The sequence below is a fragment of the Triturus cristatus genome, chromosome 7 (assembly GCF_964204655.1).
Source record: "Triturus cristatus chromosome 7, aTriCri1.1, whole genome shotgun sequence".
In the NCBI taxonomy this organism is placed as follows: domain Eukaryota; kingdom Metazoa; phylum Chordata; class Amphibia; order Caudata; family Salamandridae; genus Triturus; species Triturus cristatus.
The window spans coordinates 260689331-260704680 of NC_140590.1; the positions used below are offsets into that span (position 1 = coordinate 260689331).

General features: G+C 46.2%; 1 protein-coding gene across 5 annotated transcripts in view; it reads left to right on the forward strand.

Annotated features, from left to right (window-relative positions):
- The window catches only part of SCAF1 (SR-related CTD associated factor 1), a 301034-nt gene that overhangs the window by 161364 nt on the left and 124320 nt on the right, over positions 1–15350 (forward strand). For all 5 annotated transcript variants that reach the window (XM_085616151.1, XM_085616152.1, XM_085616154.1 and 2 more), the window contains 2 exons: positions 9964–10088; positions 10568–15187. In XM_085616151.1, the coding sequence (XP_085472277.1) occupies positions 9964–10088; positions 10568–15187 (4745 nt within the window). The remainder of the gene's footprint in view (positions 1–9963; positions 10089–10567; positions 15188–15350) is intronic.

Here is a 15350-nt window from a genome sequence, read left to right on the forward strand (position 1 = left end):
GTCTGGTCACCTCACTCGCTGCAATACATTAACTGTAACTCGCCGCTCTACCATCCACTGTGTTTTCATAAATCATGTCATTTGAGATGTTATAAATGTTATGAATGCTATGATTTCTCATGCTGTAACTTATGTAATATGCAAGGGTATGACTAGTGCATGGAGAAGGGACAAGTTATAGTTAATATAGTGTGGCGAATGAGATGACCAGATTTTTTACGAAGGTAAATGACTTGTAGTAATTTGAGCTCACGTGTACATTATAAATGTAAGTTATAACTATAACTTTTTGAATTTTTAATGTTTGTGTAGTCTAGGTTGCGTTTGTATGGAAAGAAGACTTACAATTTCCCTAATTATCCTTATCCTTATGTTTTTTCATAGTGTGTGTGTATATAATGCAAAAAAGAAGCAGAGAACTCTAGTTTATGTGAAGAGCAGCTCCTGTATAGAGCACTCTACAACACATGCGACACTCTGAAATTGCTCACCTCAAATATCTACTTTTTTTTCAAAGTTCTGACGCATAGGATTAGCCCATTGCCATCCACGCCGAGATAGACAGGGACAAAGTATTTTGCCATTTCTACAGCAAAGTGTTTGAGTATAGGATTAGCACAGTACCATCCATGCCGAGCTGTAAAATGACAAAAGCTTTTTACTACTTGTAGGAAGTTGGCTCTGTATATACTCTACCAAAATTGAGGTATAGTGTGCACAGAGTCCAGTGGAACCCCAAATGTACGCAGAGCTAAAAGTAGATAGCACCTTACTCTCTATTTGTGGTAGTGTGGGCGAGCAGTAAGGCTTTATCAGAGGGTAGTGTTAAGCATTTGTTGTACACAATCAATCAGCAAATGATGTCACACACTCAAAGACTGAACTCAGACCAATTTGATTTGTATAAAAATATTTAGTTATATTTATTTTCTAGAACCAAGCAAGCCTGGTACAGGTAAGTGTGAATGGTACTTTTCAAGGCAGGCTGAACAATACTAGCAAGCTGAATGAAAATTACTTTGTTCAGGTTTGTAAATGCTTTCAATACAGTTGAATTACTGTTAGATTACTTTTGATTACTTTACAGCTTACTTTATGGATTACTTTTTCTACTCAGTGTGATATACCTAGATATCACACTGGTAAATTTCCTAGAGAAAAGGTAATTGAAGCAGTTTTTAGTTATTTGCAGTTTTTCAATGTTTCATACAAAACCAACTCCACACTTAAAACAATTTTTAGGAAAAAGCAGTCAGTGCAATCCTATGGAAGAAAATTGAGTTATCAGTTTAAAGGTAAGTACAAGTTTGTGGGATTTGGTATTCTGGGGTAAGAACCATTCTGCTTGCCTGATTACCTACATGTTTAGTATTTATACATTCTCCTGTTTATCTTGCATGCTTTTAGTACAGCGCTCTGATACCCTGACGGGTCATGTTCGCGCTATATAAAACCTTTCAAATAAATAACTCACTCAGTAGTAGTGCACCTAGTACACGAATTTAACTTTTGTAGTAGGTTAGTATACATGTTTAACACACACACTCTTAAACACTTTAGGAAAGTGCCTTTTTTTTTTGCATGGTTACCCCCCCTTTTTTTGCCTGACATCTGATGCAACCTGGCTTGATGTGACCTAGGACCCTGCCAATCAGGTTCCCAGGGCCTGTGTTCTTCCCAAAAATTGTACCTTTGTATCCACAATTGGCACATCTCTGGCCACAGGCAAGCCCCTTGTAAAAGGTACCATGGGTACCAAGGGCACTGTGGCCAAGGAAGGCCTCTGAGGGCTGCAGCACCTATTGTGCCACCCTTTGAGGCATGCACCTTAACCCACATGCAGGATGCATGTTTTGGTGCAAAGAAAAGTGGGAAGGCAACATGGCATGCACCCCTTACGTGTCATGCCTGCAATTCACTGCTTAAGACCTAGGTAAGCCACCCCTAAGGCCTAGGTAAGTCATCCCTCTAGCAGGGTGCACTAGTCCGAAGGTAAGGGTACAGAGGCATGAGCCCTGTACACCTACAGCGTCTAAGTTAATTCATAGACACTGTATGTGTAGTAAAGCCATAAAGAATATATGGTCTGGGGGTTGGTCACTATTAACTTCGCAGCTCCATAATGGCTTTACTGAAAACTGGGGAAGTTTGGTAGCAAACTTCTCAGCACATTAAACCCACACTGATGCCAGCGTGTGATTTAATGTAATATGCACTCAGAGGGCATCTTAGAGATGCCCCCTGAATATAGACCAGCCCTAGTGTGGTTCCTGAATGGCTGCATGCCATTGCCACCACCACACAGTTTTCTGGACCTCTGAGTAGAGGACCTCCGCTCTGTGGTCCAGAAACTAAGCCCATCCTGGGCAGAGATATCATGCCTCCTCTCCCGCAGGATGGACTGCCCCCACGAAAGGGGAAGCTGACTCAGTATATACTATACCAAAGTAAGGTATAATGTGCACATCCAGTGGAACCCCAAAGGTAGGCAGAGGTAAAAGTAGATAATACCTTACTCTCTATTTGTGGTAGTGTGGGAGATCATTAAGGCTTTATCTGAGGATAGTGCTAGGCATTTATCTTACACACTCAGGCAAGAAATGATGTTGCACACTCAAAGACTGAACTCAGACCAATTTGTTTGTATAAAAAATATTATTTAGTTATATTTATTTCCTAGAACCAAGCAAGCCTGACACAGGTAAGTATAAATGGTACTTTTCAAGGCAGGTTGAACAACACAAACAAGCTGAATGAAAATGACTGTTACAGGTTTGTAAATACTTTGTACACAGTTGAAATTACTGTTAGCTTACTTTATGGATTACTTTTTATACTCCGTGTGAGATGCCTAGATTATCACACTGGGACATTTCCTAGAGGAAAAAGTAATTAAAGCAGTTTTAATTTATTTGCAGTTTTCTTAGAGTTCCATACACACCTACTCCACGCTTAAACCAATTTTCAAGAAAAGCTGTCCATGTAATACTATGGGAGGAAAATGGTTTTATCGGTTTACAGGTGAGTACTTGATTGTGGGAGTCGGGTTTCTGGGGTTAGAACCAGGGTTCCCCCAGGGTGAAGGTTGCACTCTCAAAGCATCCTCAGCTGCATTAGGGCGGCAGAGTGCTGAGGCCCAGTGTTATCCAATCGGGGGATAGGGGGCCTCCAGTTTGTGGCTGCTCACGAGCCGGCCACAAGGTTGTGGGCCGGCTAGTGTGGGTCTGGTGTTAGGCTCAGGGCAAAGGGGGAAACGAGTTAGCACACAATGTGCACCCGCAGCGGCACAGGGGCGGTTGGGTGCATGGTGCTGTTTTGGCGTCGGGTGCCCTGTTGATTTCAATGGGGATTATCTGGTTACAACAAACACTGCAGGCTCGGGGATGAAGATCTTCTGGAGGTGGCCACCGGTTGGAGAGGTAAGTTGGGATGCCTGGGGACACAGTTGGTCGGGCCACACAAGGCTGTGGAACGTCAGATGCAGTGTTGTCTTTAGGCGTCGGGTTTTCCTTACCGTCGCGGTTTGAGGGATCCTCCAGAAAGAGGATGCAGGCTTCGCTTGGAGATTCGAGGCAGGTCAGAGATCACCAGATCGCAGGTCAGGATTGCCAGGGAGACCTTCTCGTGGTGTTGGGACACTCGAACTCTGGCCGTAGGTGTTCAGTGCAGAGTGGTGCAGACTCGTGGATTTGGCCGTAGCCTGAGTCTGTGGGTGAGCAAATCCGGTGCTCACGGGAGACAAAGTCTTTGGCTTGGAAGGCAGGGCAGGTCTTTCTGGTTATTGAAGCTGCTGGCTGCAGGACACACCGGCGTTTGGATTCTGCAGGGTCGGGGTGGGAACAGGCCGGTAGGGCTTGGGCCAAGTCAGTGGGCTTCCTGCCCTTCTTAGCATTAGCACGGCTTCTTCGGTTCTTCTTGGTCGGTTCTTGAATGAGGAGGCAAGGGTCAGGGTTGCCCCTAAATACTAGATTTAGGGGCGTTACAGGTAGTTAAAGGTTGGGACCGATGGGTCCCTTCCTTGGGGTGGGTACTTCCCCATATTATGCCACCCTCCAGTTGGAGGGGGGCATATGCCTCACTCTGTTTGGCTGGGTACCCCCCACCCCCACGATAGCGGGGACTGAGAGTTGGGCTTCACCTCACCTCCCCACCTGAGGGGTGTTGTTGGCAAAGGTAGGCACACCTCCCTTCCTCACTTGGTTTTCCCACTGATTCTCCTGCCCAAAGTGGGGGATCAGAACCGGTGGGGCCAGTTGCTAGGTCTGGGGAAGCTCACAAAGGCGGCAAGCCTTTGAAGTTTCCCCTTAGTCGACCCTGCCCATCCTGGGGGAGGAAGCTTGGCACCTCGTACCAGGATGTGCTTTGTTTCAGACCCCCCGAGAGCAGCAGGCTCTCAACCCAGGGGTCCAGAAATATGTCTGGTGGTGGCATCTGGCGAGCAGCCACTCAGCCTGGACACTAGTATTGGGTCCTTTTTCAGGGGGCATCTCTAAGATTCTCTCTGTGTGCATTTTTCATTCAATCCCACACTGGCATCCGTGTGTGTTTAATGTGCTGAGAAGTTTGATACAAAACTTCCCAGTTTTCAGTAAGGCCATTATGGTACTGTGGAGTTCGTAGTGACAAACTCCTAGCACCATATACTCTAAATGGCATTACTGCCCTTACCATGTCTAAGAATTGGCTTCGATACTATAGGGGTACAGGGCTCATGCACATGTACCCTCACCACTGGTATAGTGCACTCAGCTAGAGGGGTGGCTTACCTATGCTAGTGCAGTGGATTGTAAGCATGGCACACAGGGATGTGTGCCATGTCGGCTCTTCATTTTGTTCTGCACCAAAACACACAGCCTGTAAAGGCAGTGTGTGTAAAGGCACAGTGCCTCTAAGGGTGGCACAATAAGTGCTGCAGCCCTTAAGGGCCTTCTCTGGCCACAGTGCCATTGGTACCTGTGGTACCATTTATCAGGGACTGACATGTGGCCAAAGAGTGCCAATTGGGTTTTGTCTTCAATGCAGGTTAGGGAAAGAACATAGGTCCTGGGTACCTGTTTGGCAGGAACCCAGGGCACACTCAGTCCAAGTACATCAGTAGTTTAACAAACATTGGGGGCAACCCTGCAAAAAGAAGGCACTTTCTTACACTACTCCAGGCACAATATTTCAGCTTTGGACTAGTAAAATACAGTCGAGTACAACCTGGAATGAATAAAAGTAACCCCTGACGCATCATGTATCATAGCTCTTCAGAGAGGTTTAGGTTTGTCCAGACGCAAGGGAGCACCCAGTATAGGTCAAAACAATACCCTTGCAGACATAGAATGACACATAAATTATGCAAAAAAGCAGCAGAGAACTCTGGGAAGTTCCTTAGTTTAGGTGGAGAGCAGCTCATGCACAGGGCACTGTACAACACCAGCGACACTCTGAAGTTGCTCACCTCAAATGTCTGTTTTCTGTCAAAGTTTGTAAGCCTAGGATTAGCACATTGGCATCCATCCAATTATAAATGTAAGTTATAACTATAGAATTTTTTTGTTTGTGTCGTTTGTTGTCTGTATAGAAAGAAGGCATACAATTTTCCTAATTAGAAGTTATCCTTAACCTTTGTTTTTTCATTGTGTGTGTGTGTGTGTGTGTGTGTGTGTGTGTGTGTGTGTGTGTGTGTGTGTGTGTGTGTGTGTGTGTGTGTGTGTGTGTGTGTGTGTGTGTGTGTGTGTGTGTGTGTGTGTGTGTGTGTGTGTGTGTGTGTGTGTGTGTGTGTGTGTGTGTGTGTGTGTGTGTGTGTGTGTGTGTGTGTGTGTGTGTGTGTGTGTGTGTGTGTGTGTGTGTGTGTCTGATGTCACACGCTCAGAGGCAGAATCCAGACCCATTAGGGAAGTATAAAAAAGTTATACATATAGTTTATTTCTAGAACCAAGCAGCACTTGGTATAGGTTGGTAATAAGTATTTTCAAATGCACGATTGTTCAAGGAAATGCAGTTGTTCTTATAATTGTAACATTTACAGGTTGATATCACGTTTCAGAATACTTAGCATTACACAGTAAATACTTATTGATTACTTTTGGATTACGTTGCAACAGTGCTCACTTTTTCCCCTACAATAGCAGTTCTACATGGAACACTTTCTAGGCCCAAATCTCATACTATAAGTCCCTGAGGGAGGAAAAAATGGTTATCAAACTCGGGGTAAGTATTGGACTTATGAAGGTGAGGTTTCAAGGTTAGGACCAAGGTTCCCCAAGGTCCAAGGGGACACTAGTGGCACCACCAGCGGCACTGGGGCTGCTGGGTGCAGAGTGCAGGGGCCCAACCTTAGCCAACGGGCCCCTTTGGTTTGTGGTCTGCTGGCAAGCAGGCTACTTGAGTGTGGGAGCAAAGCTCCTGAGTTTGCGGTCGGCATTGTAGGGGCCAACGATTGACCCAAGAACTGCACCGCCAGCGGCACAGTGGCGGCTGGGTGCAGGAGGTAAAGCGGACGTTGCAGTCCCTGGGCTTCTAGTGGAGACCATCAGTTTCGGAAAGTTCCAGGCTCGTTTGGGAGGACTTCTTGGAGGCGACCATCGACTGGGGATATGGAAGGATGCTTGGAAACAGTCGGTTGGGCCCCCCAAGGCCGGGAAGGCGTCGAGGGCTGAGATGTCTTAGTCATCGGTTTCCTTAGGCTGCGATCGGTCTTGGTCGGCATCAGTCGGACAGATGCGGTCGGACTTCCTGGACCATTTCGGTCAAGGGAGCAATTGTCTTACACCCTTCGGTCATGGTCGTATGGACCCTTCAAGTAAAGGCTGCAGGTTTAGTTTTGAAACTTGTGGGAGGTCAGGGGTCACTGGATCCCAACTTAAGATCATTGGGGGGACCTCTTTGGAGCATGGGGCCACTCTACCTCCGGCCGGTGCTGCGGGGTGCAGAGATGTGCAGAGTCCGGACTCTTGACGGTTAGTCTTTGGTTTTAGCAAATCCGGGGCTCACTGGAGACAGTCTGTTAGTTGAGTGGAGGACATTTGGGGGTCTGCTGCTGCGGGACACGCCAGTTTCTTCGCTGTTTGGCAGGCCGGTAGGGCTGGGGCCAGGTCACTTGGTGTCCTCGGTTTCTTTCTGGGTCAGCACTGCTCTTCGGTCCTTCTTTCTTCCTCGAATCTGAGGAGGCAAGTTCAAGGTTTCCCTGAATACTAAATTTAGGGGCATTACAGGGGTGTGTAGGTTGAGACCAGTGATTCCCTTCCTTGGAGTGGGTACACCTCCTATTATGCTACTCTCCCGAGGGTCATGAGCCTCTTCCTAATTGGCTGAGGGATGGAGTTGGCAACAGTGGCCACTCCTCTCTTCCTAACTTGTATTTCCTGACGATTCTCCTGCCAAAGTAGAGGTCAGAACCGATGAAGCACAACTCTCAGTCCTCGCCATCTTGCAGAAGGGGGTACCCAGCCAACCAGAGAGAGGCAGCAGACCCCAAGATCCCGTAGTACCAGCCCTGCCTTCTCAAACCAAGACTGTCTCCTGTGAGCACTGGATTTGCTCACCCTCAGACTCCGGCCAAATCCATCAGTCTGCACCACTCTGCACCTGACGCCCATGGCCTGAGGTAGTGGCCCAACACCATGAGGAGGTCTCCCCGTCTATCCTGACCTGAGTTCTGGTGATCTCTGACCTGCCCCGAATCTCCGGTCAACGCCTGCAGCCCCTTTCTGGAGGACCCACCGACCACGCCCGCAGCTCAGATCTCGGTTCTCTAAGATGCCCTCTGTGTGCATTTTACATTAAATCCCACACTGGCAGTGTGGGTTTAATGTGCTGAGACGTTTGCTACTAAACTTCCCTGTTTTTCAGTAAAGCCATTATGGAGCTGTGGAGTTTGTATTAGTCAACTCCCATGCCATATAGTCTTTATGGCTTTACTACACTTACAATGTCTATGAATTAGCTTAGACGCTGTAGGGGTACAGGGATCATGCCTCTGTACCCTTACCTTAGGACTAGTGCACCCTGCTAGAGGGGTGACTTACCTAGGCCTTAGGCAGTGAATTACAGGCATGGCGCGTAGGGGCGCGTGCCATGTTGACTTTTCACTTTTCTCTGCACCAAAACACGCAGCCCACTTGTGGCAGAGCGTGTGGGTAAAGGTGCATGGCCTCTAAGGGTGGCACAATAGGTGCTGTAGCCCTCAGAGGCCTTCCTTTGCCACAACGCCCTTGGTACCCATGGTACCTTTTAAAAGGTGCTTGCCTGTGGCCAGGAATGTGCCAATTGTGGATACAAAGGTACAATTTTTGGAAAGAACACAGGTCCTGGGAACCTGATTGGTAGGGACCTAGGGCACAATAATTTGGGTTGCATCAGATGTCAGGCAAACATGGGGGTAACTATGCAAACAAAGGCCACTCTCCTAAAGTGTTTTTAAGTTAAACATGTATACTAACGTACTACAAAAGTTAAATTAGTGTACTAGGTGCACTACTACTGAGTTATTTATTTGAAAGGTTTTATATAGTGCGAACATGACCCATCAGGGTATCAGAGCGCTATACATGAAAGCATACAAGATAAACAGGAAAAAGTATAAATACTAAATATTTAAGTAATCGGGCAAGCAGAATGCGGAAAAAACGACCCACGTCATAGAAGGTATAAAGCAGTACAAATTTCATTGTTAAATGGTAAAATGAGTAAACGGGCGGCTTCAGGTCATTGTTGCAGGAAGCTATTCAGGAGCTACCCTTTGCCTTCTTTTTTTAATGTGGCAATCGAAGGGTCAGTCTGATTTCGGGCGAAAGAGCATTCCATATTCTTGGAGCAAGACCGTAGACGAAGTTGAAGAGCGTGGGTGATAGTGCAGATCCTTGAGGCACTCCAATTGAGACGAGACTACTGTTAGAATGAGAATAGTTGTTGTGTTCTATTATTTAGAAATGAGGCAAACCAATTTAAAACTGGGCCCTATAACCCCATCCTTTTTTCCAGAAGAGCAATCAAGTTGTAATGTTTGACCGTGTCAAACCCAGAGGAAAGATCAAAAAGTATAAATGGGGAACTTTCATTCTGGTCAGCTAGTCTCAGGGTGCCATTAACAATGTGTGTCAGAGCAGTTGAAGTACTGTCATGATCTGAAGACTGATTGGTATTAGTTGAGGAGTTGAAACTGTTCGATGTGATTACAGAGTTGTGTGTGTACGCATTTCTCAAGTAGTTTGGCAAAAGTCATGATATTAGAAATTGGTCTAGAGTTTTTAGGATCAGTTAAGTCTGCATTTGGCTTTTTTGGGATGGGGTGACATGGCCTATCTTAAGGCAATCTGGAATCAAGCCCTGCAAGAGAGATTCATGAACAATCTTGAGCCAGAGTGGGAGAATGGAGGATTTAAGTTCTTTTTAGAGATTGGCGCGCAGAGGATCATTGAAATGATTTGAATGACTTAATGAAGTTTTAGTTTTGAGTAGCTCGACATAGTCTGGTACTATAAAGGCATTCCACAACGCCTTCCAAATTATATGTTTATGCCTTGATTTTTTTTTGTTTGTATTAAAGGGGCGGTTGTGTGTATGCTTTGTTGATATTTGTGATGTTTTAATCCATACAAATATCTTTTCGGATGATGAATGTATTAAATTCTCTATTTTATAATTAGAAATTGCATGGTGGGAGTCGGTTAAACGACTATTGGGTTGCTTGTTGAGGGGTGAAAGTTTTGTTTAGGTACTGTTTGCCTGAGGCTTGCAAATAAAACTCTTGAGCTAATTGTGTCTTGTTTACCAACCTGTCTGATGTACAGTTCTGTTTCTTTTACCTCACCTTTTACACTTTGTCTTCCTGGGACATTGCTTTTGTGATTCTGTAATCTTTTTTTCTCCCTTGTTCTCTTTTCTCCCATTCTCATATTCCCAATCTGTCCCATTTTTTCTCTTTAGTTTATTCTGACTAAACCACGTAATCTTTTAATATTGCTTTGTTCCTTACAGTATGGATGATGCAGTGGCTGAAGTTGAACTTGTTGCTGAAGTACGGATAGACGACGTAGGACTTTGCTCTGCAACCCAGTCTGGGCTCTTCAGAAGTGATCAAAACTTGAGGCTTTGCAAATCTGGTATGGCAATTGAGAACATTTCTTGCCTTTCTCTACGAATAGAAGCTTCCCCTAGCAAGAGATTTCTACAGAACCTATGTATACCTCATTTCTGCACTGGATCTCCTCTTTTATACATGGTAACAGTCATCTTGAGTAGTGGACGTTTACTGCCACCATAAACCAGCTGATTTTCTCTAGGTCTAAAACTTCAGACTGATACTGCAGTGAGAGGTGCTTGTCCAGAGCCCCCATTCTGCTCTTCTGTTATTACTATTTGCCATATTGTCACAACCCGAGATAAGGTGCACTTAAAAATTTACCCTCACTTTAGAGAGCAAGTCCTTTTCGTTCAGGTTTCTTGTGACAGTTTGATTAAGAAGAATTTAAAGTACAAGTAGAAATTGTTAATCTCTTCTGACTCCTCTGTTATTCGTTTAGAAATATCATGTCTTTCCCTGCTGTAACCTCTTCACCATTCTCTTTTCCACTCTTTGCAGTGTGCCTGGGTCCCACGGTGCTTCCCGCAAGAGGAGAATCTCCGCTTTCATTTAGAGACACTTTAAGTAGCTTGTCACCACCAATAGGACTCAGAAGCAAGGGACCCACACCACGTATGCGTCAATCTCGTAGTCCAAAGACCTTGGGCAGGACTAGGAATACACCTGCCACCACCACTGCTCTTTCTGGAAATAAGAGCCTTAGGACTGTGGATGAAAAGTACATTTGCTGTCCTAGAGACTCTAGCAAAGCTCATTCGTTAGAGGTTCAATTGCCTGATATTGTGTGCCCTGTGTTGGATTTTAGTAGTGACTGCACTCCTCTGAGAGTACCACATGCTTTTGATTCCAACCAAACAAGTAGATTTGATGTTTCTCGGACTGGGGCGGCACAGAGTTCAGGTTTGCATCCCTGCTGGGTTTATACTTTGGGCAATGGCACTGGTGTGTCCAATGGTCAGCCAGGACCTTTCGCTGGAAGTAGCTGTTCCACCTCTTCCGGAAATCAGCATTCCCAACCCCCCACTAACTCGTTAGAGAAGGTAGAGTCCATTAGTAGTTGTTCATCATCTTCACCTTCGTCACAGCACCATTCTGATAGTGGTGGCGGTGATGGGTTTGGGATACAAGGCCACTCGCCCCAGAACGAAGAAATCTATGATCCCTTTCATCCCACCGATGAAGAGAACTTGAATGGTGACTTTTCTTATGGACATTCTCCTGAACAGGAGTTAGAGGATGAGAAGTATGATCCTTTCGAACCAACAGGGTCCAACGCCAGCTCTTCAGAGCGCAGCCCATCCCCTTACGAGGATGATGACGATATCCCTGATCCTGAGGACAGACTTTCTGAGGCACTGGCCAGCATCTATGAAGATGAGGATGACGATGATGATCTGGGCCCCATACACAAAACGAGGCCACCAGACACCCCAGCCATCACTTATGAAGATGACAGCAGTATTTTTGATCCGGAGGACAAAATATCTGGTGAACCAGTTAGCCCCTATGATGAAAACAGTGCACCTTATGATGAGAACAGCGTGCCATATGATGATGAGAGCGATACCCATATTGATTATGAGAATGATTTGCAAATTGACGAGGAAGACTGTGTTCCTGATGATGACGATGGTGCACCTATTGATGATGACTGTGTCCCTGTTGAGGATGAGGATTGTGTTCCCATTGACGAGGAGGATTGTGTCCCTGTTGATGATGAGGATTGTGTTCCCACTGATGACTGTGTCCCTGTTGATGAGGATGTTCCCATTGATAAGAAATATGACCTACTTGGAAATAAGAATGGTGTCACTGTTGAGAAGAACAGTGTTAATGTACACAGTGTCCCCATTGATGAAAGCATCTCCATTGACAATGTGAATGATGTCCCTGTTGACGAGACTGATTCCCATATTGTTGACGAAAGAGAGGGCCCTGCTGACAGCGAGACAAACAACCCCATTGCAGACAATGTCTCTATTGGTGATGTGAAAGATATTCCTCTTGATGAGCCAGGTGTCCAAGTTAACAATGAGACAAACATCCCCCCTGATGCAGACACCCACATTGATAAGCCAGATATCCACATTGATAAGCCAAACACCCCCATTGATAAGCCAAACACCCCCAGTGACAAAAAGACTGAAGTTAGTGCTGAAAGTGAGATCCCTATAGCGGTTGACATTGAGGCCAGTATGCCTGTTGATATTGAGCACACCATCCCTATTGAGGCGAAGTGCGAGATATCAGATGCTAAGCATGAAATTCCCATTGACAGTGAGGACGATGTCCCAGTTGATGAAGACGATGTCCCAACCCCTCTTGACGGTGAAGACCATGTCCCATCTGACAGTGAGAATGACCTTCCTGTTGACAGTGAGAATGATGCCCCTAACCCAGAGGATAAGATTTCTGAAGTCCTGGCTAGCATTTATGACGACAATAGCCTGAGTCAGGATTTTCCAGGTTCAGAGAAACCAAGGGAAGACTCAGGTGTGCAAACGGAAACAGGTAAAGATGTTGATAATGCCTTGAATAAGGAAAGTGCAGCTGGTGAAAAAACAATCAATGACGAAAAACACTCTAAAGACCAAGTCTCTCCAAGGGTTATAGCAGACATTCATAGTCCAGTCTCTAGTGTGGATACTGAAAAACAAGAGGTGTCCGAAGAGAAGCCAAAATGTGAATCTGATAAAAAGACATCTAAAAGTCCTTCTAGTGCAGATTCATTGCTGAAGGAAGAACCAGTGTCTGATGAGTCTGAGGTGGCGCTGGAGCCCAGAAGGAGAGTGGTCACGGTGGATCTTGGTAAAGACTACACCCGCAAAGCTGAGTTCACATCTGAGGCCGATTCCAAATCAAAATTGGAAATCAAAGTCTCCTTAGAGTCGTATGCAAAAAAAGATGTAAAATCGTACCTTCGTCTGGAGAAAATTGCTAAAAGAGGTGGAGAACCACGGTCACACCACAAGTCTAGGCGATCATCAGAAAGAAGGGATGAAAAGGATCGCCGCTATGATTCAGAGATTGAGGAAGGAGAGATTGTGCAGCAAGAGGAGGATCGTTTCAGTCCCATGCGATTGTTCCGTAACCGCAGTCGTGTCCTTGATCGGCCTACAAGGGTTGTAGAAGGTGATGATTTGATTTCACTTCATGCTGACTCGGATGAGGAAGGTGCTCTGCAGATAGACCTAAGAGAGAACCAAGGAGACAGCAGATGGAAAGGGTTAGACCTGAGACGGAAGATTACTAACCAACGTAGAGAGAGGTACCACAACAAATCTACATCTCCTGGCGAGTCCAAAAGAAAGACCAAGTCACGCTCTAGCTCACGCAACAGGAAAAAAGCTAAAAGGGATCGCAAGAAGTCTAAAGAGCGCAAGAGGTCAAAAGATGCCCGATCAACAGCCACATCCTGGACTACACCAAAAAAGTCCAAGGAGAAAGAACGCAAGCGTTCCCGTTCCAGATCCAGACACAAAACCATTCGTTCCAGGTCGCGAGATCGCCGGCGATCCCGCTCATGGTCGCCTATTGTTAACACCAGTACACTGGGTTCCTCTTCGAGAGTGTCTGCAGAAAGGAGGAAGGGAAGAAGATCGAAGTCAAAGGAGAAAAAGCGTCGGTGGTCAAGAACACCCAGTGCTGATCGGTCTAGGAAAGACAAACACAAGGAGAAGCACCGATCAGAAGGAAAAAAGAAAAAGAAACGTTCCCGTTCAAAGTCACGAGAGCGTGAGAAGAAGACGGCGCGACGGTCAAGCGAGAAGAGAGAGAAAGTGAAGGAGCGGGACAGGCATCCACTACAAATGTCTACTCCAGTCATCCCTCCGCTCCTCGAGCGCCGGAGGAGAGATAGTCGCACTGTGGTGCCACCGTCCATCCAGGACCTGAACGATGATGACCTTTTCACCATTAAGAGGACAATCACTGTCAATCCGCAGGAGAAACGTGATGATCGTGATGACATGCTAGGCACTCCAGAAATCTCTGCCAAAAGAGAAGTACTCTATGACTCCGAAGGTCTTAGCTTTGAAACATGCTTTTCAGACAGGGAGCCATTGGATGATCGTGAGAACAAAAGTGTGCGAGTGTTTGAGCGGATACCCAGCAAGGCAGAAGGAAGTAGGAGGAATTCCTCTATGAACTATGAGAAGAATCGCACTCAGGACGATGTAGATGATGGCCTACAGAAAACAGGGAAAGACCGTGAAAGAAAGAGGCCCTTCACAGATGACCGCTCAAGTCGGGAGAGGTATGGGAAGAAGTTTAAAGAGGAGCTGTTGTCCGACGCAGAGTCTGTAAACTCTGAGAAGGACAAGCTGCGCGTTGAAAAGGAGAAGGCTCCGAAAAAGGTGAAGGGGAGCCATAAGGATAGCAAGAGCAGCACCAGAAAGGTTAAGCTACAGTCAAAGGTGGCTGTGCTCATCAGGGAAGGAGTGAGCAGCACTACATCTGTAAAAGATGCTGGTTCCATCGGCATAAAGTTCAGCAGGGACCGGGAGAGCCGCTCACCCTTCATGAAATCAGAGGAGACTCTGCCTGACTTCTCCAGTGGCCGGCCAAGGCTGGATGAGGAGCCTCCTGCAGAACTGATTGTGGTAAGACCCAAAAAGGTGAAAGGACTAAAGGCCAAAACAGGTATAAAAAAATCCAGAGTAACAGATGACAGCGCAACAACCCTGCCCACTGGTGAAAAAATCAAGACTGTGGCAGAGAAAAAGAAACGGAAGCTAAAGACCAAAACTTCTCTAAAGAAGTCCAAGGCAGACAGTTGCAGTGTTGAGGTCCCCAGTCCCATAGAGATCAAGGATGAAGAGCCCTCGTGGTCTGGCTCGGAAAAGTCCGAGTGCCAGCTGAAACCACCTAGTCCACCAAAGCCAGCGCCAGAGCAGGATCTGACCCCTGATTCCCAGACTGTGGACAGCAGCTGCAAGACACCCGATGTGGCTTTTGTGCCAGAAGAGCCAGAACCAGTGGAGGTGGTGGAAGTGGAGGTGGACAGTGTGTCTGAGCCCAAGGAGGAGCCCCCACCAGTAGTTCGTCCTGCGCCAACACCGCAGATTCCGCTGAATCTACAGTCTGGCTTTGATTGCACCACCAGCGGTGTCCTTGCCTGTGAGTATTTGGTACCTGGGCACAGGTATGTTTTGATAACTGGGAATATCTATAGAAGCATGTTTTGAATGAGTGACAGCCAGCTATGAGGTGGGGTGTCTAAGTATTGCAGGATAATGTAGAAGTTATGTAGTTCTAGAAGACAGATATTACAAGCCTGGCA